At 32.6% G+C, this 26154-nt stretch overlaps 1 protein-coding gene across 4 annotated transcripts in view; it reads left to right on the forward strand.

The window, feature by feature from the left end:
- The window catches only part of SLC25A36 (solute carrier family 25 member 36), a 29548-nt gene extending 4137 nt beyond the window's left edge, over positions 1 to 25411 (forward strand). For 3 of the 4 annotated variants that reach the window (XM_014076454.2, XM_087725497.1, XM_014076455.2), the window contains exons 2-7: positions 4499 to 4660; positions 7312 to 7389; positions 10174 to 10274; positions 16149 to 16215; positions 17866 to 18155; positions 20088 to 25411. In XM_014076454.2, coding sequence (XP_013931929.1) covers positions 4499 to 4660; positions 7312 to 7389; positions 10174 to 10274; positions 16149 to 16215; positions 17866 to 18155; positions 20088 to 20311 — 922 coding nt within the window. In that variant the 3' untranslated portion in view covers positions 20312 to 25411. Of the gene's footprint in view, positions 1 to 4498; positions 4661 to 7311; positions 7390 to 10173; positions 10275 to 16148; positions 16216 to 17865; positions 18156 to 19554; positions 20063 to 20087 lie in introns of those variants that run through there. The other variant, XM_087725496.1, reaches the window with a different exon arrangement.
- The last annotated feature ends 743 nt before the right edge of the window (positions 25412 to 26154 follow it).

A 26154-nucleotide genomic window follows, 5' to 3' on the forward strand; every position in this document is an offset into this window, starting at 1 on the left:
AAATTTCTGACTGACTTTGAACCATTTTTAAGTCACCGTGCACTAATGCAGATAATACGGATTTTTACTAGTATTTCACGGGGAGATTTAAACGCGTGTGTGATACGTTCTGTAACATTCGTGTTGTGTGTTGCAGGGAAAAAAGTTAAAACTTCAGTCTGTTTGCAGAGGTTATGATCTTGAACTGGCTAGTATCTCCCTAATGCATTCTTTATTTTTCTTTATCAATTATTGTCGGGGGCTGCAGTATGTTGTTCTAACTTGAAAACAGCTACTAGGAAGTCATTTGAATGTATAAAAAAATACTTTTCTGGATAATATCAATTTCTTGAAATATACAGTTGATCAGATAATCCACTGCAGTTTAATAGGTGCATTTTCTTTTTTGGAGTATCTTCAAGCTGATTGAGAGATAACTGATTCTAACACTGTTCTTGTGTATAGACCTTGTGTAAATAAGAAATAGATCATATACTCCAACAATTTTGGATTGTAATCTTATATGCATTTATCAGATATACACCCCATTCAGTCTAGCTGAAAGACCAAGTACTAGAGGGTGGTTTTATGTATGTATATGAAAAAATGAGACTATTTAATGAAAAATTCTGATCATATACACTTGTTTTTGTTTTTCAAAGAAGGGCTTTGCAGATTTGGAGCAGTATTGAGCATTTCAAGGAAACTCTCAAATGACATTGTTAACATATAGAGAAACAAGTCCTACCGACTTCAGTGAGACTACAGCTTCACTGATGATATTCCACTCATGAAATTAAATTTCCCCATTCTTCTACAGCTTTCAAAATATTTTCAGGTCCGTGTTACATGACACATGAATTCATGATTTTGTCAAGCTGATTTTCTGAACCCTGGTGTATTTAACCAAATTTTCCAGGTTAAAAGAATGAACTGATCTATAAACTTAACAAATGTCTGGTATGTTTGTACACAACTTACAAAGCTAATATATTACTGGCTAGTTTACTGTTCACTGTGTTGCAAAAACAGTAAAAATATGCCCTGAAATGTTGAGATGCCCAGAATATATTTTAGTTGGTCATGAGAAACGCGAAGCTAAAGGAAGTGGTTTTCTTACACAAATGGGTTTACATTTGAGCAGGATTAAATTCCATGCCAAATCTATAAATATAACTTTTCCTGAAATAATTTTGTGATGCCTCGTGTTGTAATAAAATTGCTAGATTTATATAGGGATTCCTGGCATAATAGAAACATCCAGACAACTGAAAGAAAATTGGGAAGAGTTAGATTTCTATGCTGCTATTTAGTGATAAAATGGATTTTTAAAGTCCTGATATTTTAGTATTACCAGAAAAGTCTTAGAGCATAAAAATATTCTTTGGTGCAACTGATTAATGTAGCTGAACTTTTCTAGAATACTTGGTTTAGAATATCTATAGGATGCTTTTGTTTGTTTAGAGGATGATATTGTGGCGAAGAATATCAAAGCTATGATATTGTGGAATTAGTTTTCTGTAGTCCCTCAAAAATTTGAAATATGCTGCTAGTTGCTAAATTACCAAAATCCACATGCTATTTAATAGAGGCCTCTGAATTTCAACCTTTTGTTTCAACTTACTGTAATGTAAAATCCAAACCTACATGTTAAATTTATTCTTTCATCCAGGTTTACCAATTAGTTTTCCATTTTTGAATGGTCTCTGGTTTTGTATTTGTATATTTGGGAGCGGTCTACATGAGCAGTCAATAATTCTTTTAAGAATGTGATTGTTTCATTCTGTCTGTCATGGAGGGCAAGGATATGTAAGTTATGAAGCATGTATTGCAACATGACTGTAATATTTATGCATAATATAATTATGTAAGTATAAAACAGCTTGTATTATAACACAACACTCATTTTGATATCATATGGGATCCCATACTTACATTATTTTCCCCGGATTTTTATCCCTCTTAATTCAGTAGAGTTTTTATTGCGGAGACAGATTGTAACGATATATCATTTAGGTATATGATATCTCAAAACTTGCAATTTTCCTTTTTATTCTGGGTTGTTTCCCATGGTAAGACTTTTTTTTCTGCTTCCAACTTCTCAGAAAGTTGGTCAAAGTTCATACTGTGCAGAAGGTATGTTACAGACCTTGACTGCCTTGTTATTAGAGTAGTTGAAGGCTTCTGCCTAATCTCTCAGTCAGCAAAACACAAAAAATATGTGTGTGATCATGTGCACAGCAGGGTGAAAGTAGTTTAGAGTTATCAGTCTGAAGTATTTTTATTACTAGCTGCCAGCAAAAGCTTTTTTGCTTTTCTCTAGTTTTATTTTGCTGTAGGATAAAGAAGTCAAAATATGCCACTTTTACTGCTTTACGAAACTATCCTAACAAAAATATATATGAAAATATCATATTATAAAGAAAGGAATTACCAAAACAAAAAAGGTATAATAACATTAATAGTATATATTTACAACGGAAGTTAATTAAGCAAGAATGATTCCCATATATCTTTGAGAGGGATTACGGCCCATGTGCCAGAGGTGGCATGCAGAGCCTTCCGTGGGCACAAGTGCCATTGCCAGCTACTCTTCTGGTTTCCAGTGCGCCAGACAGCTGGTCTTCGCAGGTGCCAGAGCACTGGAAAACGGCCCAAAACAGCCAAAATATGGCCAGAAAATGGCTGGAAAAACGACCAAAAAACAGGCATGTGCACACTAACCAGCTGATTTTGGGGTTTCCGACACGCATACATGCACACACATTACGATTTGGGCACTTAGTGCTAAGAAGTTTTGCCATCACTGCCATATATGCAGTATTGCAAATCTATATAAATTTTCACTTTGGCTTCTATGTGGACATCTGTAGTTCAACTTATCATCTAAAGTTAATGAATTTTGAAAACAAATCAATTTGATTTCAAATTCATCCTCCTATTGTATGTTAAAAAATAAATATGTGCATTGTATCAATACATTATGTTTGTTTTGAAAGGTTCCTCTACTAAACTGACTGAATGAGGATTTGAAATTGGGTGTCTCTAGTCCTAATGGGAATTTTGACCAGTTTCACCAGCCAGTCTATGCCGGAATTACAAGATTGGGTTTCAAATACACCTTAAAAAAATTAAAAATAGTAATATTCAAATTTGTTTATTTACAATTTAAACTTTTTTTCTATTTAAAAAATTCTCAGTTCGAAAAACCATGGTAAAAAATAGAACTTAATATAAATGCAGTTGTCTTCTACTTTGCTGTAATTAACATACATACATACATACATACATACATACATACATACATACATACATGAATGATACACTAGTACTAGTGCTTATTGATTCAAATGCAGAGGTACATCAGAACCAAAAGCCTAAATGATTCCTTTTAAAAGAAAAGTTGTATTTTATTCAATATATTTTCAATGAGATCTTTATTTTCTAGTTTTAGAAACCAATTGTGCAATTTGGCTTCTTTAAATTTATTTGATATTACTCCTGCTATATATTTTCAAAGGTTCTGATACAGTAAATCTACATATTGTAGATGTATGAGTACTTAAAAAATGATACTTATTGTATTTGCTCATTTAGAAGAAGTGATATTTTGTTAGTGGAAATAATTGTTTATAAATGCAGAAAAAGCATAAATTCTTTCTATAATGAAAGAGTTATTATATAAATTTAGTATATAATCTTTGTTTAATGATGTATTTGTAAAAAACAACAACCAGTCATACAGTACTTGTGATAAACACATGAGGTTATGTATTGAAATCCCCAGTTTCCATTTATGAGAAAATGAAGTTATATATATATATATATATATTCCTGTTTCTCTTGCTGTGTTTCTAGAAATAGTTTAGTAAATAAACTTTTTTTTTTTTTAGAAAAAAAGAAAGCAGGTTGAACATTGATTTAAAAACCCACATTTGTCAATTTTTGTACCTGGCAGCTTGACTAAAATAACATGTTGTGTTTTCCTTAAGAACTCTGTTGATATACTATTTAGTCACTTAGACTGAGTTTTATTTAGAAATAACACACAAATGGTAATTCAGTTCTATACTGGGCATTAGAGTTTATATATATATTTTTCCATCTCTAATATGCTCCCATGGAGCAGCTTGCTTCCAGAAATCTGAATAGCATTCCCTCTGAAGACAAAATGGTTTCAAAATTTTTGATGGATCTTAGGTGTGGAATATGAGTTTGCATGAAATATAATAGAATTGTTCACTGGTTTTATATTGTTCTATAATCTTCTTTAGAGTTTTGGAAGTTGGTAGGATAGAAATGATGTAAAACAAAGAAGTAACATTTTTTTATAAATATAGCATCTAAATTAATAGTTCTTTAGAAGAGGCTGAGAAAATATGGTATGTTTCAGCATGAGCTAGATTCCTAATGAACATTAACTAGTCTTTTTAGTGAAAATTATATTAAGAAAGCAAGATATAAAATTTATTTTTTGTGAAAGGAATAAATTTCTCAGTGGGATCATTTTTCTTTGCAGATGTGGAGGCACAGTAGCTGCCATCTTGACATGTCCATTAGAAGTTCTGAAAACACGATTGCAATCATCATCTATTACTCTCTACATTTCTGAAGTTCAGCTGAATACTGTGAATGGCGCAAGTGTTAATCGAGTTTCTCCACGGGCTTTCCATTGCTTTAAGTGAGCACCTATTTCTTCCTACTTCTGTGTATAATGAGGCTTTATGTTAAATAAGGAATACTTAGTAGAGAACAAGTTAGGTGACCTGTTTTATAGAGTATGGACATGGAATTTCACTTTGAATAACATCAGATTACCTCTTACTATTAACAGAAATTCATTTTAAGTATCTTACAAGAATAAATTCTAAAAGGCAAAATTAAAATAAAATGTACTCCTTCAAGTGAAGTTCAGCTGTCCATATAATCATCTTTATCTTGGTACCTAGTTTGCAAACTAGTTTCACAACTAGTTTTGGTAGTATGGTTGATATTCACTTGTTAAAATCTTGTGTAGAATGATTTCTTCAATCTTTAGAATTACTTCTGTTTTATTCATTTACATGGTATATGTCAAAGCCAGGAGCTAAAGACCTTGGAAAGCTAGCCAGCACAACTCTTTATTTAAATCCTTTATTTAGGATAAGTGACCCAACTGAACCAGAATGTGTGCTGCCAGCCAAAAACAATGTCTATCTTGATCATGCTGAATGAATACTAAAAGGAAAGTTTTCTGATTACTATGCTATAATGTATTTATGGATAAATCAGAAGTTGCCACCTTAGTTTCCTTCACATTTCTATTTTGAATATTAAAAGTGGTATATGCTAAATAGCCTGGCTTTTGTGGATATCAGCAATTAGTTTAATAACTAGAAACAATCTGTGATATTTCTAAAAATGTTCTTTTTCCTCAACTACATGTTTTATTTCTGCTGCTGAAACATGCTATTATTTTGGCTTGTTCCTAAACTCATTTGGTACACATTTTAGCTGCAGTCAATATGTCTCAACCTGGACATTTTTGCAATAGCTTTGTTAAGTATTCAGAAAACACTATCTCTGTTGTTTGAGTCCTGATTTTCCACCCTGAGTAGGGAGATTTAAAAGTATTTTGAAAGGATCTTTCACATTGGTGGAATGTTGAGTAAAAGTAGCTAAGGATTTCTTTCTGTTTGTATTCAAATGCACATAATGCAAAGTCTCCTTCAGAAATTTTCCTCACAATTTTAAAAAGCCAATGACTTAATGAGTGGGAATTTTGGGAAGTGGGGTTGGGTTTGCATGTATATCAATGCTACCAGTCAGTCATTACCTCAGTCTACTAAATGAGTAGTCTACTAACAAAACTAATAATGATTTACCATTTAATGCAGTGAAGTCTGCAATTCATAAATGATTGCCAACCTTCTGTAACTAGCAAAGATAGTTCAGTTAAGTTATAATGGGCATCATTTTGAAGTTTCTTAGAATTCCTCAAACTCTGCAGTTTGAATTTTTTTTTCCAAAATTGAGAGCTAAATTATATTTAATTTGACAGAAATGCATGAGGAGCATATATGCATCAACTATAGTTAAATTAACAGTAGAAAATTAATATTATTGTTGATTTTTCTTGTCATGTGTACTGACACCTGATGGCTAACATTGCAAAATCATACCACAACTCTAAATAATTAAAGGAATATGATCATTCAGGAATGCAGTTGCACAACATATTTCGGAGCTCTGAATTTTGTTCAGGTGGATTAAAAGCATTGTGGAAACCAAATTTGTTTATAAGCAATTTGTACAAGAGATACTTGATATTTTGACATTACAATTAGAGAGAAATTGGGAGGATCATTTACTTCCAATATTGTTATCAAGAATTAATACTTACATTTGAAACTACTATAATTTATTGCATAATGCTGATGGGCTGTTTGGTTTAAACAGTTCCAAGTGAGGTTTTTTTTTTAAAAAAAATACTGTTTGCAGTTTGCTCAATCTTTATGTCATCGACCTGTATTTCTATTTGTACAAGAAATACATTCTGATAATACAAGATACTATTGATAAATATGCTGCAGTATATAGCATGTTGATATTAGATAATGCTAATTTTTAGAGTTTCCTAAACTAGCTCTGAAAATATTCAGAAAATACAGTATTTTAACAGTTGAAACTAAATAACACTAAAGTGTTACATGGCACTGTATGGGTCACCAATAATAAGTGGACAAAGATTAAAAGATGTTCTTTACAAAGCCCACTGATACAAGTGAAGTGCCTATCCTTGAAGCATTTGACCAATTGTCTCCTGAAAATCTAAGTGAAGCTTTTCCAGGAGATTTCCTAGTTAGCAAGATAATTGATGATAAAAGTAGAATATTTCTTCTGTGGCATTTTCTGAAAAACTTTGACCACATTGCTTATATTATATGTGTGCTTGTCTGTGGTTAATGAGTAAAACAGCATGTCATTACAGAGACAAAATTAAAACTGGAGAATACATGTTTTAGCTACTACGGTATACTTGATATTTCAGTTTCAGACTTGCAGCTGATTTTTATCTAACTGGAGCTTGGCCACACTTAGAACATGGAATTCTAAGGCTCATATTTCTGAATATTACAGAAAATTGAGGTAAATATGTAGTTGCTAGAGACAAGCAAGGCTAGTTTTGTAACATCACAGCTTCTGCTTGTATCACTGCCATTCTGAAGTAACATATTCCACAAAGGAACCTCAACATTTGTATAACAGATATTGTGTAGACTGGAGTAACTGGAATCTCTCCATCTGACCTTAAATCTACTTTATGGTATCATATATGTGCTTCTTTTACAGGATGATCTTACAAAATGAGGGTCCCCGGTCATTTTTCAGAGGACTAGGTCCTAACTTGGTAGGCGTGGCTCCATCCAGGTAAACTGAAAAAAAATGTTTATTTGGATTATTTCATCTGATAATAGAAATTTATAATGCTTTTCATTACTTTGAAGTCACATATTCTATTTTGGGAAGCTACTTCTCTATCCTTATTATCTCTAATCAGTAACAGTTATTGAACTTTCAATATGTATGATTCTCCTTTTAATATTTATAGTCACCTTCTGAATCCTGGCAAAAATGCTAACCATGTAAATTTGAATCATAATTGGAAACCATATAAACAACAATATCTACTATTGTATTTTTTTCTAATTTGGGAATTGAAATTTTCTGTAAACAAATGTAATTCAGTCTTGCAACTATAAAACTGATATAGATATATATACTGCATTTGTGCTTATAAATAAATACAGTACACACACATATACACACACACATACATATACATACATACATAATACATACATACATACATACATACATACATACATATATATATATATATATATATATGTTATATTGTATGTATGTATGTATGTATGTATGTAAAATTTGATCCATGTAATCAGAATATCAGTTCCCTGTAATTCACATTGTGCAAAATAAGGTCAAACTTATAGAATGATAATATAGGATTTGTTTCGATATTATGTTCATTATCCTTCTATAAAAGGTGAATGTGTGAAATGAACTATGAAAAAGAAACAGTTTATAATGGCAGAGGAGAAAGTATGCCAAGAAACAACAATTCTGTGAATGAGTCATATGGCTGCGGGCCCAGTTTTGGATGCATAGTAGGGTATGCTAAAATGAATTCTCCTCTGAGTTAACTTCAATCATTGTTTGCAGGAAATAAGAGACTCGAATCATCCAGGCAGGTCCAATTTGTAACTTATCCACTTGTCTCAAAGCTTTTAGACACCAAGAGTTGATTCAATATGATTCCTTTTAGATGCTTGCAATGGAGAGAAATAATATTATTTTAGTCTTGTTAGGGATATGGTTGTACTTAAGGTTCTTATAATCCTATGAAGGACAGCTTAGTTTTGTTGTATCATAAACCTCCATCACATTAATAAAAATTATATACACTTGACAGATTTAAGTTTACTATGTCTTTTCATTGTGTGTAGATTTCAGTAGAGGATTCAAGTTGTGATTTTGACTATTATTATCTGTTGAGTGAATTTTAAAAGAAATGTAAACCTAACCCAGGAGAAAAGCAGATGGCTTATTAATTAAATTTTCTAATAAACTGATACGGTAGTTTCTATAATCAATTATTTACTGCATTTGAGAAAAAGTAGGTAAAATAATCCTTTATATAATCCTTTATGCAAACATAAGGAATACAAAAAAACCTGAATAGAATATCAAAAATGGAAATCATAAGGTTGGAGAGAAATGGGAATTAGCCTGAAAAATATATTATCTAGTTTGTATGATTCTCTCACCTATGAGTAAAAATACAATTGTGGACTTTCTCCCAATTTTTGTACTATGCTTGTCCATTTGCTTATGTATTCTTGGGGTTATGAATACATTCTAATCCTTTTCAAGTCATCAACTTTGGACAAATACATTTATGTTTTGTTTAAACATTGCTGAGTAGTTTTAACAGCACTTCTCTATTTGACTAGAACATAATGAGGCCTGTTTTATAACGTATGTAGTATACACCACTGATTTCAAATGCCCCGTTGCTAACTACATCACGTAAAACAACTACTTTATCACATTTTGTGAAAGGCAACATATTTACAAAGCTAATGGCATTAACTTAATGTTCTGATGTGTGAATCAATTTATTCAGGTCATAATGCCTGTGGATAGCATTTCCAAACCACCATTACAAAGATGTTATGGCAAAATAATAATCTGGTTTATTCTTGATTATTAAGTTCATTTTAAAAGTCTATCTGTTAAAATAGTATCATTAAATATTCGATGTTGTTACAGTAATATACCTAACTACTGGACATAGTGGAATACTAATCCTTAGCATTCCAGTTTTAATAACTCAGTAGTATAACCATGTACTTCCTTTTTTAAATATTGAAAGCTTAGAGTAACATTTCTCAAATTTAAACATTCAGAAAATGTAAGGACCATTCAGTTACACATCGCTTACAGTTTGTCTTCATTGAAATTCATATTATAAAATAATTATTACAGCCCCACAGATATGTGCTTTCCCATATCATTGATTTCAGAAGCCTTTTAAAATTAAGCAGGTTATGTTTCATGAATTATTTTATTATAATGTCATAAATCAATATAATTTGCTAAATAATACTATTTAATAGAAATATCAATTAAGTCAAGGGATATCTGCTCAATAAATTCTCATTTTTTGTTGCTTAAATCTCTTATTACTCTTTTCTTTTTGAATTGCTTTTATCAGACATAGTTCCACTTAGCTAAACAGATGTAAACCTCCAGAATGTTAACTACACTGGACACCTCTTAATTACTTAAATTTGAGTGTTCATGAACATTTATATTATCACTTGGCTGCATTGATGAACCAATTTTCTGTCACTGATATATTCTCACAAGCCAGCTGACGGGAGATAGCACTGCAGGAGGCAGGAGTAGAAGTGGGAAGCAAGCTGTCAGTGCATGTGAAGAGGTGGAAATGAGGTGGTGAGTCTCGCCAGTTCACTCACACGGGCTGAGATGGTGAGCAGGAAACTGCACCTCAGCACACTTCACCCAAGAAACAATATGGAACATAGTTTCTTACTGCAACATAACTATTAATATTGATCTAAAACAGAGCTATGTTGTGGTTAACAGTTTTTGTTCTACTTTTAGAGCACTATATTTTGCAACTTACTCCAAGTCCAAAGAAATTATGAATAACATATTTGAGCCAGATTCTACTCAAGTACATATGACCTCAGCTGGAGTAGCAGGTAAGGATTTTTGAATTCTTGCTTTAATCTATTGAAAAGCTTTTAATGGAATGTCTACAATAATAAATGAACCCTAAATAAGTAATAGAAATAGACAGTTATAATATAATGAAAATAGTGACTAAAATACTGTATATGAGAATCTACTGATTGTGTATGAATGCTTGCTACAAGCATTAATAGAAGATTGGGTTAGAAAGCATATTATTTTCTTCATAAGTCCAAGTTGGTGAATCAAGTTTGTAGGACTGTTCAATGATTTTGAGTAAGGGAAAAGGTGATTTGTAGCATGCAGGAGCATTACATTTCCGTTAACTCTTTAAAGAAACTGTACTATTTCCTGGGTTTACAAAACAGTGGCAGCATAATTGCCTGGAAATATACATATGCTTTTAAGAGATGCCAACAGATACATGTGCTCGCTTAAGTATGCTCCAGTGCACCATCTCCTTTTGAATCTTGATCAGTGAATAGTCCTGCTAAGCAAATTTTATGTGGAATAAAGGAGCTTCTCTTTTTTTTTCTTGATTGACAGATTTTCTATTGCAAACTTATTCATCTGATAAGTCACCTGCAATATCTGCCTTGTACACCAGCTTTTATCAGATAATTCCTCAAAGCTCATTGCCTTCATAAGAAGGCAGCAAGAAATCAAGCATTTTTTTCCTTTTGGTAGAGAGGAGGGGTAGGTAGGGGAGATAGGATATGAGAATGAGTTTCTTAGGAAACAAAGGAAATAAAAAAATATACTCCAACATTATTTACATGTTTATTAATAATAGAATTCATGGAGTTGCAATTCTGTCATAGTTATCGGTTGGTGAGTCCCATGATCTCTGAGGCATGTGATGAGAAAATGTAAGATTGTGCTATTTTAGAATAAATGTTTCAATTTATGGCTTGTGCAATATGTTCTACATGTTTGGGAGACAAAAATGCCCATATAATTAATAAGCATAGTCAACCTTCTGTCATATTATTTTGGAGAATAGAAGTATAAATTTTAAGTAGTTATTTGTATACAGGTTTTTTAAAGAAATCCATGGAAATGGGAGGGAAGGGGCAACAGTGCAATTTAGGATTCATTTAAAATTGTACATTGATTTAGAGACTGTTACCTGTCTTCTTTTTTTCCCAGAAGTTAAAAAGAAATTAAATTTCTCTTGACAAAGAACAGAGCAGAAGATGAAAATGGATTAGTAATCTTTTTTTTTACAGAAAATGACCTGTGTATTACACATTAATATTTGTTTGCAATCAGATTAGATTATCTGGTTGTCGTAATGGTTGTAAATATGTATATTTGCCCAGAATATGTAGAAAACTGATTTGTTGGCAAATTTCATATCTACACGCAAATCCAGTTAGCCTATCCAGTAGTATTTTTAATATTATGATTTGAATTATTTATATAAAAATTCTGTTTTAGATCTATTTAGATCTATTTCTTTACTTAGTTTTTCATAGCTGTCACTTTGAGACAAATATGCTTTGTTCTATGTTTAATATAAAAAGCTACCTCTTTTGAATTTCTGTGATTCTGTTGTTATTACATGAAATTATCTTGTTCATGTGCTTACAAAAAGCTACCTCTTTTGAATTTCTGTGATTCTGTTGTTATTACATGAATTTATCTTGTTCATGTGCTTACAAAAAATTGACTGGAAATAACATTCAGCTTTGCAGTTATATACCTAAACTACATGGTTGGTGAAAAAGAATCCCCTGTGCATATTGGCTTTGAAGGTAGCTACTTTCCCTTTGAACTAGCATAGTTTTAGGATGCTAGAAATCCCATAGATTGCATTTGAAATATTGTTAAATACATATAAAACTACTGACATATAATTTTGGCTGTATTGTCTCATAACTAATACAAGCAGCATATGGGGAAAATGCTAACCTTGTCATTTTTGCTTTTTAAAATGCTTACTTATTGTATTAAGTTAAACAATTAACAATTCTGCCTGCAAGATACATTTTAGTTTACAGCTACTAGTACAATTAAGAATATGTGGAAGCCTTAAGGAACAAATACCATATTAGACTTTCAGCATACAAATATATTTTAAAATCTTTCACAGAGTATGAATTCTTTCTTAACTTTCTCATTCATTACATTTTTGGTAATTTTTAATTGTTTTTAAAAGAAATGTTGTTTAATGTATTAAATCATACAGGTAATAATTTTTACAAAAGCTAAATAAATTTATTAAAGCCTAAATATTACCTCTTATTTGGCTAGTACATCTTAATATTTTGTTATCCAGTAAGAAAAATTGTCATGGATATCAAATGTATTCTTGGTGAGCAAAATAGACTAATGTACATTAACTATTCAGGCAAGCGTTACAAATTGAGAAAAATCTTGAATATTTATTCTGATCCCATTACAGAAACTAGATGAAGCACTGTAATATTGCTAAATATGACTCTTGTTGTTTTTACGTTGTTCTATGTAAGCAGCCCAACTATAACACTGCCAGATACAGATATATGCTAAGTACAGATGACATTCTGCCATTCTAGTACAGCTGTACCCCATTTTCTGTGGATGGGTAACAGGAACAGCATTATCACTTGAATACCTATTCCACTAAAAGTTTTTATATTCCTGATCAATACAATGCCTTTGCTAATTTGTTGGATATGGTATTACAAATGTGTGATGCAAATTATTTAAAAAAAAACACTGGCTTAGGTTTTCCAGGTAGTATTGGGCATAAATACAAAATGTATACAAAGCTTTTGTTTTCTTAGAAGATATTCCTTTTACACCAATTCTAATAGGAAATAGAAAAATATTACATCATGAAGAACTGTCTAGTTTTGTAATTTATTGACTTTTCCCACTAATCATCTTCTTGATGTATTTTATATAGCAACAGCAGAATTTACAGTTTTCAATTTAAAAAATTCTTTCACAATAAATCTGTTTTCTGATATAAACATCTGTTTAAACATTTGTTTTGAAAAGCGATAAATATATGGACTGTGATTTTTCTCGTACACGCACACACTCCTCTTTGTTAAAGCTTTTAATAAAGCTCAAACCCAGCTTGATCTGTAGTAGCAAAGTTCAGGGATGACTTCATATTCAGAGTGATATCTCACCATTATATTAGTTCTGATGACAAGGTTAGCATTTTAAATTATTTTTAAAACAAAGCCAAAGCAATATTTTGTGTTTCTTTAAAGTTCATAGGTAAGTATTTTATGATATAAAATGGTTAAATTGCTGCAGATGACAAAAATTTCAGTACTCAGTGCATTTTACACAACCTTTTTTTAAAATATTTGTGACCTGTATTTTTTATTTTTTTACTGTTCTAAACTTTTAAAAATTAGATCTCACCTTTTATTAAGTCACAAACCCTTCCAATGGGATTCAGTTTTGTCACATGTTTCTGATGAGGTCACTGCTTGTTGTTATGATACAGAAAAGCCTGTGTCTATTTTAGGCATTTACTGTACATTTCTCCCGTGAAAGAGTGAGATCGTGTCATCTCATGTTCCCCATCCGCAGGTCACTTCCTGCAGAAATATGGACTAACTTAAACCTCGTGAGTACTGAACTGAGCATCTCTTGCAGCCTGTAGCGTAAGAACCAGAGCTTGGGTTTGTAACCACTCTTAAAGAAACAGCTTAAGGGGAATCTATATTTATAAATTCCAATTGCATATATTGTTCACTCAGCTGTTTCTTTTGTTCAGTTTGGGGAGAGGTAGAAAAATCTTTTAATCAACTGCTATAAAATTAACCTAATTTGTTTAGTAAACTCTCTTTTTTAATAATATGCAGAATTCACACAGAAATTTCTCTTTAAATTTCAAAGTAGTTATTCACAACTGCACCTAATAACATTGCAGTTAATTGAATTCACAGCATTTTTTTCCCTTTAAAAACAATTTAGCATTACTTGTGTTCATATTGATTTATCAATTCAGTTTGTCTCACAAAGAAAGTCAGCACAAATTATTCCTGGGATCTTGTTTTAAGTGAAACATGGGGTATTTTTCCTATAAAAACCTTCTGATGTGTGTACTTGCTGTTTGCCGTGTCAGAGTTTTCAGCCAATAGCTTTCAGAATTAAATAAGTTCACAGTACAGTCCTATGCATATCTGCTCAGAAGTAAGATTTATCTGGGAGCCTTTTTCCTAGGATTTATAGGATTTTAGTCTCAAGCCATAAATTAAAACTGTATTTTTTTATTTTATTTTAAAATGATTTAAAATCACTTTCTGCACACAAAGCATTTTGTTTGGAGTACAAACACACTATGTAAAAAAGAGTGCACCTTATAAATATTAAAAATATACAAGTAGAGAGCATAATTTCAGATATCTTTTTATTGTGAAAAAAGGTTTCAGCTTAAAGTATATTATGCTGTTTTATATTGTATTTTCCAAGATAGTAGTAATTATTGTAAAATTAGAATCTAATGTTTAAACATAATAGCAAGAAAATAATTTTGTTTGTTGTGTAGAAATATCCAAGTCAGTTTAGAGCTCAAATGGGAATAAAAAATGCAGTGGAGCTTCAAACTTTTTAAAGGAAAGACTCATGAAAGAGGTGAAATAATAAACTTTTTAAAAAGTATAACATTGGGAGAATGAGTATGTTACTAAGATAACTTTATAAATATGAAAATAATTAAAATGCTTGTTCTCAAATCAACCATGAAATTAAAAATTTTGGATGGTTTCTTTTAAAATAGATTAATTTCAAAATTAATAAAATTAAATTTTATTTATACTTTTTAAGGCTATAATTTTAGAAATAATATTAACACCATTGAATGGGACTTCCTTCTGAATAGACATATATAGGATTGTGCTGTTGTTTAAGTATAATTTTGTATGCTGTGAGCAACTGTAGAAATTATCTAGAAGCTCTACATGACATTAGCAAATCAAGTTTCTACATTCTCTGGTTAGGAATGTGTGCAAAATCTTTAAAAAAGATAACCTGACTACTGACTCTAAGATCCTTATATCCATTTTATTTAGGAAGAAATTAGGATTCTGATAGCAAGAATAGTGCATTTCTTTCCAATAGAATAATAATTGGGTGGTCAGAATCTAGTAAAATTTATTTTCCTTTCTGTGTCACCTTATAAATGTTGCATTTTATATTAATCTTGTAACTGAACAGCTATTAAAAACTGCCCTTTCAGCCTTCTGCTTTCCGTGTTTTCGATTCTGCAGTGGGTGAGATAAACTTTTATCTAGTAGTGTCAGCAATATCATCTTATTGGAACTTTGAATAATTATCTTGCCTGCTTAATAAGTCACAGTATATAAATATTCACATTCCTTTAACTAATAATTTGTTTTTCTGTGTATGAGAATTTCTGTGGCCCACTTTTATTGTTAAATAATTGTCGCTCTTCTATTTTAATCAAATATTTCAAGTATTTATATAGAAGAAGGTGTCTGACTGTTGTTTAGTTAGTGTATTTTTATGATCTGCTTTGAATTTTCAATATGTAAAGTAAATTCACAGAGAATAATTTATTGATGTGGTTTAATATTATTTGCAATTTACTTTTATGGATTAGATTTAGATTTAGCTAGCCTTGTTTCAAACTGAAGGACAGATGCAAAATGAAATGTATATGAATAGAATGGTACAAGCTGAGTTTTATATGTACCTATGGTTAATAATTTTTGAATAACAAATGTATTTTTGAAATCATACAGAGTATTATTGGCCTTGTGGACTTTTAGTAATAAAATGTTGATAGATAATTATTTCTGAATTTTTACAATAGTACAAGTCAGTTTACATCTTCTTGCTGTGTATGTTGTAGTTTAGCATATTGTTGCCATGATGTTAGAAAAAATAATTTATTTTTTTAACTGTTTGTTTAGGTTTTACTGCAATCACAGTAACTAATCCAATTTGGTTAGTAAAGACACGATTACAACTTGATGCAAGGTAAAATCTCCAATAATCTCTTGAAAATATAAATAGATCGGAATGTATAAAATTGGTCAAAAGTTACATTGTAAAAAGTTTATGTAATGAACCAATAAAGTTCTATCATTAACTACTGTCCTACATCTGTTTTAAAATGAATCTGTTGACTTGCTTCCAATTGATACATTTATCTTTTTTTACTTCAGTATTTTAAGAAACACACATACATACATATATTGCATGTACCTGAAAACATTTGTTTTCGGTATCTACTTTAGATTTCAGAGAGATTCTACTAGTATGTACTCTGTACAGTATTTATACCTGAAGCTGTAAAATGTAACTGGGTATCATCATGCCTTTGCTACATGGACTGGAAATATTTGTAAGAGTTAAGATATTTTTAAATCTTTAACTTTTTTTTTTTAGATCTTGAAATGCTGTTTTAGGGAATTCTCAGTTCTTATTTTTTTATTTTGTGGTTCTATGGAACATGAATTAGAAAGAAACTTGAAGCAAATTGTTGATTGGCAATTACTTGGAGCATAGAGCCTATCAATAATACATGTTATAGTGGCATCTTTACAGTCTAAATGGCATAAAAAAAGCATAGAGAAAAGTAATCTTAAGTCTGCAATTTAAAGAAGGCTCAGAAGTAGGAACTTTTCTGCTTATGTCTTCCTGCCTTAGACATAAAGCAGTTAAGTGACTTTAGATCTCTATGTCCTAGTTCCAAAAATTTTGCTACAAAAACTTTAAGGGCTACTCCAGGCAACCACTAGAAGCCAAGACTGACTTGAAGACACCAAACTAAAAAGTTGACTTTAAAGGAGGGCTTTTAAATGAAAGAATCTTGATCCAAAATGGATCAGTCATACAGCCTTAGCTTGTAATACTGGCAATTTGATGAATAAGGGACATATTTAAAGAAGCTTTCTTACATATTTATTTGAGCACCCAGACATATAGAACTAAGATTGAAATGCTAGTCTTGATTAATATCATATGTGTGTCTATTAGAGAATATAAAAAACTATGTGACCATGACTGAACTTTGGGCACTTGGCAACAAAGCTGCAGTTACAACTGTTTGCAGTGTCCAGTGGTCATCTGGAGTTTTACAAAAGTTTTGCCAACAATTAGTGTTTACCGTTTTTTGCAAAATCATACCCATAACGAACCTTTGGTTTGAAATAGATTGACTACAGCATTCACTTAACATCTGCTGCAGAAAAGTCATAAAATCAGATCAGTCATATGACCAACCCAACATCATGCCGCCCGGAGTCCTTCGGGATTGGGCCGCCTATAAATTTATTAAATACTTAAATACTTAAATATGATGTTGTAGGCTCCATTATGGTCATTAGATAAGGACTACCAGTAAACAATAATTCTGTGCTTTGAGAGACATTGAGGCATATAGTTCGAGTTGAAATTTAATCAGGATTAATATAGTCAAATAATTTGCATGTAGGTGAAAGGCTGTATCTTTTCTTTGATCATTGATAATGTATAAATGATTGCATGAAACAATATGCAAATATGAGAATTTTACAAGCTTTCGGCCACTTTGCTGAATGGAGTATGTCATGCTGATTCTTGGTAGAATGTTATAAACTTCAGATTTCAAAGTATTTTTTATTTTTGTTTTGTTTTCCGTTTTAGGAATCGTGGAGAAAGACAGATGAATGCTTTTGAATGTGTACGCAAAGTTTATCGGTCAGATGGAATTAAAGGTTTTTACCGAGGGATGTCTGCCTCTTACGCAGGCATATCAGAGACTGTTATTCATTTTGTTATTTATGAGAATATTAAACAAAAAATCTTGGAATGTAATTCTACTCCCGGGATGGATAAGGAGGATGAGCCTGTCAAAAAGGCATCTGATTTTGTTAGTATGATGGCAGCTGCAGCCACTTCAAAAACCTGTGCTACATCTATTGCCTATCCACATGGTAAGGATTATTTGCTTAGAAAGATGGTGAATAAAATAAGAGTCCGTATATCACAGTCCGTATATTGGAACAAAACATATGTTAAAGTTATTTGGGTTAAATGATGGCCATATTCATTTTCTTTAAGAAAATGCAGTTTTCAGAAAACTGATGAAAATTACTACTGACATAGTCACCACTTACCGTATTTTCACGACCATAAGCCACACTGAAAATCCTAAAATTTGATCCAAAATCGGCAGTGCGGCTTATAACCCGGTGCGCTTTATATGTGGAAAAAGATCTCCCAGCTGCTTTGCTCCTCGCGACTGCAATAGATGTCCAGAAGCGGCTTTTGGGGCTAATGGGGATTGGATTTCCAGCTCGATAGCCCCTGTCGCTTCTGGACATCTATTGCAGTTGTGAGGAGCCGAGGAGAGTGTGGAGAAGAGCGCGCAACGGTTCTTGGCGCTCCGGGAAGCGGGAGAGGCGCGCGGTTTGGTTTCTCCTCCCTGGACGTTGCAGCAGCAGCCCCAAGCGCACCGATCCCTGTGTTTTTCGCATCGGGGCATGCTCTTGCAGCACACCCCGATGCGAAAAACACAGAGATCGGTGCGCTTGGGGCTGCTGCTGCGACATCCAGGGAGGAGAAACCAAACCGCGCGCCTCTCCCGCTTCCCGGAGCGCCAAGAACCGTCGCGCGCTCTTCTCCACACTCTCCTCGGCTCCTCACAACTGCAATAGACGTCCAGAAGCGACAGGGGCTATCGAGCTGGAAATCCAATCCCCATTAGCCCCAAAAGCCGCTTCTGGACATCTATTGCAGTCGCGAGGAGCGGCACGAAGGTTCTTGGCGCTCCAGGAAGCCCCGAAAGCAGCTGGGAGAGGCGCGCGGTTTGGTTTCTCCTCCCTGGATGTCGCAGCAGCAGCCCCAAACTCACCGATCTCAGTGTTTTTCGCATCGGGGTGTGCTGCAAGAGCATGCCCCGATGCGAAAAACACAGAGATCGGTGCGCTTGGGGCTGCTGCTGCGACGTCCAGGGAGGAGAAACCAAGCCATGCGCCTCTCCCAGCTGCTTTCGGGGCTTCCTGGAGCGCCAAGAACATTCGTACCGCTCCTCGCGACTGCAACAGATGTCCAGAAGCGTCGGGAAACGTGCGGCTTATAACCCGGTGCGCTTTATATGTGGAAAAAGTTTGAAAAATTAACGTTAATTGATACTGCGGCTTATAATCCGGTGCGGCTTTTGGTCGTGAAAATACGGTACATTATAATAATTAATTTAATTAATAATTAATTAAAATAATAATTAATATCTTTACCTCATTCTGAAAAAAACAGTGCAAGTAACAGGTTTTATTTCTTGGAAGACCATTTCAAAGAGAGGTAGCCAAAATGAAAATGGTCTCTGTCTTCTAGTCATCTGTCATTTGAGAAGACATTTGAAGGAGGACCTCAAGGGATGATCAGGTAACCTGGTCAGAATAGTTAAAGCTATTTCTTGACATACTCTTGATTTATTTTAACTGCAAGTCATTCAAGGTTTTTAACATCACTACTAGAATATGGAACTTGACCCAGAATCTGATGAAAATATGCTGATCCCTTAGAAAAGTATTGTAATTGGATGAAGGGAAGAAGTATTACATTCCTGTCAACCAATAAGAAAGGTGGTAAATGGCTTTACTTATTTTGGACATACTGGACCAATTTACAGTCTATTGGCTATTACTTTATATGTTTTGCTCCTTGAGAGATAGTAGTATGGACTAATTTAAAGCATACTCATGTCCATGAAGCTAAAGGTTATTGAATGTGGGTTGAATCAAACAGATGAAATTTGTTTCCCTGGTCTTTGCATTGTGATTGCTTATGAATATTGCCTAAAAATTGAGATTTTTATATAAAACACAGTATCAAATATGAGACATTCTCCTTTTTCTTTAATGCAGAGGTTGTACGAACAAGACTACGAGAAGAAGGAACAAAGTACCGATCCTTTTTCCAGACGCTGTCATTACTTATGCAAGAAGAAGGCTATAGTTCTTTCTATCGTGGCCTAGCCACACACTTGATAAGACAAATACCAAACACGGCTATAATGATGACTACCTATGAAGTGGTAGTCTACTTGCTCAATAGACAGCAGCACTACTATCTGACTATAGGGAAGTGAAAGACCAAAAGATTGCAATGGACCATAAACATTCTGAATGATAGCAGCTATACATATATATATCATCCAGGTATATCACCCGTATATCAACTATATAGAGATATGGACAAAGTGGAAGAATGTTGATAGGCACTCATTCACACTTCTGCTGGCTTGTCATATGGTATCTCTTGCAAGTTATTCTTAAGGACTGCATTTAACATGTCATACTTCAGTTCCTCTTACCATGTTAACTTTTTTAACTTCTATGCAGCAAGCAGCCAGGGCTTGGTGTGAGCAAGAAGAGTGTAACATGTTTTAGTGCATGGTGTAAATCCATTACTGGTTGCAGAGTTATGTTCTCCTACAGCAGTTTGAAGTCTATGTCAGCGTAAAGCAGATTCATGCTCATAACTGAAAGTCCATTTTACAATTGAAATAAAACGAAAGGTGAAGATTTACAGTAAGCTTCCCATTTTACTACCTCAATGGGTCTCAGAAGGAAATGTAAATTTCTACATTCTTCTAAAAACATGGTGATCTTCATTTTTTATACATGGGGGCAGGGCAGGTAGAACAAAATTCTAATTTTAACATCTAACCCTGGGGTTCAGTGTGCCATAGGTGCATATTTTAATAACCCAATTATTTTAAGTTTTTGCTGTACAAATAGAAGAATGTTAATAGATTTACTTTTGTTTCCCTGTATGCATCTACTGATGAATCCCAGTTAAGACTTAAAAGTATTTCTAGATTGTGTTATTTTGAACCAAGAATCAACCAACCCTTGAAGAGTGGCAAATAACTTAGTAATTCAGCATTATTTCAGACTTCAGCAAACTTAATTCTTGTAAGAATTACTTCACCTGAGCTGAAATCTGCATCAACTGAATGCCAAACTTCACGATACTTCAAGAACATATCAAAATCAAATGCTAATAGAATTAACTAAACAAATAATACTCTGTGTTCAAGCATTCCCTTGTATTTTTTATTATTTGCTTAATTTCTGGTGCATTGTGCAGAAATTGAAAAGTTAATGTTTCTTTTTTTCCCCTCAGAAAGCATAGTTCTTAAAATTTATTTCAACATTTGCACAATATCATTTGCTATAATTTAAAAGTTGATTTTCACTAACACATAGTAACTATGTTGTCTTTAACAAACACTATTTACAGTATTACAAGTAACCTATTTTAGTGTTATATATAAATTAATTATATAATACAAAAACCCTACATTCATTTTTTTTAACTACAGCCCTGCAGTTCCAAACAAATTTTCTGCCTATGAATTACTGTTTTCTAATTGAATATTTTTTTCTTTGCAAATTTAGCTAGAGATACCAGAAAACAAGCTTGTGAATTCATTTGCGGGTATTTAGTTCAAAGACAATATTCTAAAAATCTCTATCATTAGTGCATTTATTTTTTTTATTAAATAAAATTAAATAATTGTAATGGTGCAATCCTACTCTTGCCTATTCAGGAGTTACAAAGAATGTAGAAAGATTTATTTCTAAGTCAGTTGTTTCTAAATACAATTATAGCTTAAAGTTTATTTATGGCAACTGGCTTAAATCATGGTTTGTTCCCTTTGCTATTGTATATATTTTGTTACTGTATAATACAGAAAAGTGAAAGATGGGGGCAAGAGGAAGACTTAAAATTTATTTCTATAAACTTCAAAAATAATTTTATTGCAGGCTAATGTACAATAATGCAGGGATATTGAGAATATAGCCAACTGTCAAAATAGTTTCTCCCTGGTTATTCTGTAGCAGATACGTTTCCTATAGACTTGCAATATTTAGTTTGATGGTTGTATTAAAATGTACCTCTTGTTACAAATCATTCTGCTGGGTCTTTTTAGCAGGAAATAATTTTCTTTAATGAGTCTGATCTTGCTATACATGTAGTCCTTGACTTACGACCACATTTGGGGCTGAAATTTTGATTGCTAACCAATGTAGCTATTAAGCAAATCTGACTTCTCCCATTGACTTACTTGTTAGAAGCTTGCTAGGGAGTTGAAAATCATGATCACATGACTGTAGGATGCTGTCTCTGTTGTAAATGTTCGAATTGTGATCAGGTGATTTGCAGGGATGATGTGATGTAACTTCAAGGACATACTATAAGTCATTTTTTTCAGCACTGTTGTAACTTCAAACTATCATTAAATGAATGGTCATAAGTTGAGGACTAGCTGTATTAATTTAATAAATATGACAGATACACTCAATAGTTGAAGATGAATGAAGAAAACTACCATTAAACGAACAGATTCCCCAACAAATTTTCATCTGAACAAATTTCTTGCTTGTAAATATTAGTGACAAAAATGTTATTGGTAGTAAACAATAGGCAACAAATACTTGCTGTCTTAAATGATAAACTTGAGTAATAAAACTTGGTTATGAAGAAATTTCTAGAAAAACTGATTTCATATATTTCTATTTCTACACTCAGGTAGATTCAAATAACCCAGTCCCTTCTCCCCCCCCCCCTCTGGTCCCCTCCCCTTGTACAATCCCCTTTAACATCATATGATAGCATTCCAACAACAATCGTCCAAAGATAATGAATCAGAGAACTTTGGGGCAAGCTTAAAATGTAGGTAAAATCATGATTCTAATATGATACAAGTCTTTAAAAATGTAATTTCAAAATCATAAGCTATTCTAGCACATCAGCTTTATGACTCCACATTTCTATTGTTCATTATAAAGTAGATCCCACTCATTACATGATCATGCAGCATTCTGGTAATGCAGTTGCTTAAGGCACACGTGACTTTGCTCGATGAATAAAGCCTCTTTTAGCTAACACATATTTGAGCATAATTGAAAACATTGTTATATAAACTTTTGGTAAAATTTTTATAATCCACCTTCAGAAAAATGCATTTGATTATGATAGGTATATTAAGAATTAGGAAGGTGATGAATGAACAAATTAATTGTAAGCATTTTTACTGTCACTGCCATTTTATATATGCTATGATATAAGTGCTGGAATATCTAGGTTCAAAGGAGAAATAGTTATGTGTGTGTTGTTGTGTTGTGTGTGTGTGTGTTTTGGCCTTCATGTTGTGCTTGTCAGCAATTCTTTACACAACTTCCTTGTTTCCTTACTACTTAAGGCAGTGACTACAGAATCCCAGAAAAAAATGTTTAATTTAAGAAGGTAGTGAGAGTTGTAATATTTTTGTTTTTACATCTCTACTCCTAGTAGTCTTTTATTAGCAGGTTACTTGCTAAATATGAATGTACGAAACCTATTTAGTTTAGTGTTTCTCAACTTCTACAGTTTTAAGGCGTGTGGACTTCAACTCCCAGAATTCCAAAGCTCAACATGCTGGTTGCAGAATTCTGAGCAGTGAAGTCCTTACATCTTAAAAGTTGCTGATATTGAGAAACACTCCCTTCACCCAAGTTTAATCTTGATAACCTTCAGCAAAGTTGCCTTAATGAGCTCTCCTAACTTCATCTCGAATTCAGATTAAGAACCTCAAGCGAGATTAAAAGAAGCAGAAATCTCATGGAATACTTGCAGAAAGCTCCCTAAAGGGTATTCTCCTGCCAAAGGAATGTTGATACCCAGCCCCCACTCTTGCGTTGAAATAAAAAACAAAAAAAATCAACAAAAACATTAGTGTATTTCCCCACATCTTTTTGATAATTTGAAGAAAAGACTATACATTTTCCAGGTACTAGTCTTTTATGGCTTTTTGATCTTTGCATCCAACTTTGAATTTATAAGATGGAACTAATAGAATTACCCATTTTGTTCTAGGCATATAAAATTTGGTTAAATAATTACATAATATGAAGATGATATAATCCTCAATTGTGTGGTTATATTCCTGAATATCTTTTTGAATGAAAGAATGAATTTAAAACTTTTTTAAAAATTATGATTCTTCCATGTGCGCAATATACTTTGGAACTTGGTAGCATTCATCTGAATAATGACAAGACATACCCAAACAGTAAAATAAGAAATCAGAAGGTGTCTCATAGCACCTTTAGCTGACAAGTGTATTAAAAGGCATACATTTTTGTGAGCTATAAATGAGCTTGTTCTACTAGATGTCTGATTTTTGGCTGTGGTAGATACTGTAAATACAACTCTCTTAATAGAATGTAACCAGAAGGTGGCACTACAGTAATGCCAGTGCCAGAAGTGTATCTGTGTATGTGTACTCTCATATCTATAACTAGCACAGAAAGAAGCCATAGTAGATTCTGTCATAAAACTTGCACTTCTCAGATTTTTATTACTCTGCGTAAAATGCCATTAAATCAAGGAATAACTTGTAGGTTTCTCATATAACGTTATTTTCGAATTGTAAGCAATGTTTCCTTAAGCATACATAAATCTTTCGACTCAAATTTGACACCCTTAAAAGATAAAACAGCTAATGTGACATTTTCAGTAGGCTGGTTATCAATCTAAAATTTTATGTGAAATGGTTATTATTCCCCCATACAAAAAAAAAAGTTTGAGATTGCATGTGAGGTACAAAGTGAACTGCTGTACTCATACCTAGCAGGTTTCCAGTGCTTTCCTTTCATCTCAGAAAGCATAAAATGCACTTATTAAAAGTTAATTTATCATTGAAATGTAGTTTTATGCCTACCTAATACTGTAATTTTAAAACTGATGTAAGATATTGTGACCTCTCATTTTTAACTCTTTTAAGTCTTTATGATATAACTGCAGCCTGTAATCTGGAAAATATTTTGTTTTCATCAGGTTTTATAAATTGTACAATCTAGCAGAATAATGATGATGTGTGCCTATATATGTTTGCTACTTTAGAATTGAAATATTTATCTTTTGATAAATACCTGAAGTCCAATTTCAGGGTTTTTTTATTTTATGTACAGAAAGCTTGCATACCCTCTATATGTGAAAGTGGTTTTTCTAGAGCTCTTGTTGTTTACAAAGTCAGACATTCTACCACTCCTACAAACTTTTGTTTTTAATTCTTTCATACCATATTTTTGGCTGTCAAATACGTGCTTTGAATACTTTTTGTATTTATGCCGCAATGGCAACATTTTGTTTGGACTGCTCAAAACTTCAAAATAAAATAGAGTTTATTCAAACCAAATAGACTTCATTAACTTTTTTAAAACACAAAGAAAAGGGTGTTTCAAGTCGGGGGAAAATGTGATTGTTTAAATTATCAGAGTGGGACAAAAACATTGGTTTTGGAATAAAGTTCACAACATACAAGAGAAGACTATAAAAAATAATATGCTTTTGGGTAGTATATTTTACCATTATATTTTTTTCTTCAGGTCTTGTTTTTTATGAATAAATATCTTCTAAGCCAGTATTTCTCAATCTTAGCTACATTAAGATATGTGGACATCAACTCCCAAAATTCCTCAGATAATTGTTGAAGCTCCCACATATTAAAGGTGATGCAGTTGAGTTACACCACGCTTGATAACAAACAATATTTTAGGATTTCAAGATTTCAGCTATAGGTGGAAGGATAACAGTTGCATTCCAGATTTACCCATTATAAAAAGGATGGCAATCATAACACATGAATGTATCTCAACATCATAGATAACTATCACCACAACTAGGGTACCAGAAAAGATACCACTGTGGGACTATCATCTATACTAGATATATGGCAATCACTAATATTATGTATAGAATGTATAACACGTTTTCCAAGATCAAGGCAAGATCTAAAATTCAGTAGGAGTTCACAGTACACAGAAAATGCCAGGATTAATTTATTCCACAAAGAAAACTGGGAAATATTCTAGTCTGAAATTGCAGAGAGCTCTGCCATCCAGTGTAAACAATATTGAGCTACAAAGGCCAATGGTCTGA

Source organism: Thamnophis sirtalis, unplaced genomic scaffold (genome assembly GCF_051295495.1).
Source record: "Thamnophis sirtalis isolate CommonGarterSnake01/CBP01778 unplaced genomic scaffold, rThaSir2_p1.2 scaffold_11, whole genome shotgun sequence".
NCBI classification, from domain to species: Eukaryota; Metazoa; Chordata; class Lepidosauria; order Squamata; family Natricidae; genus Thamnophis; species Thamnophis sirtalis.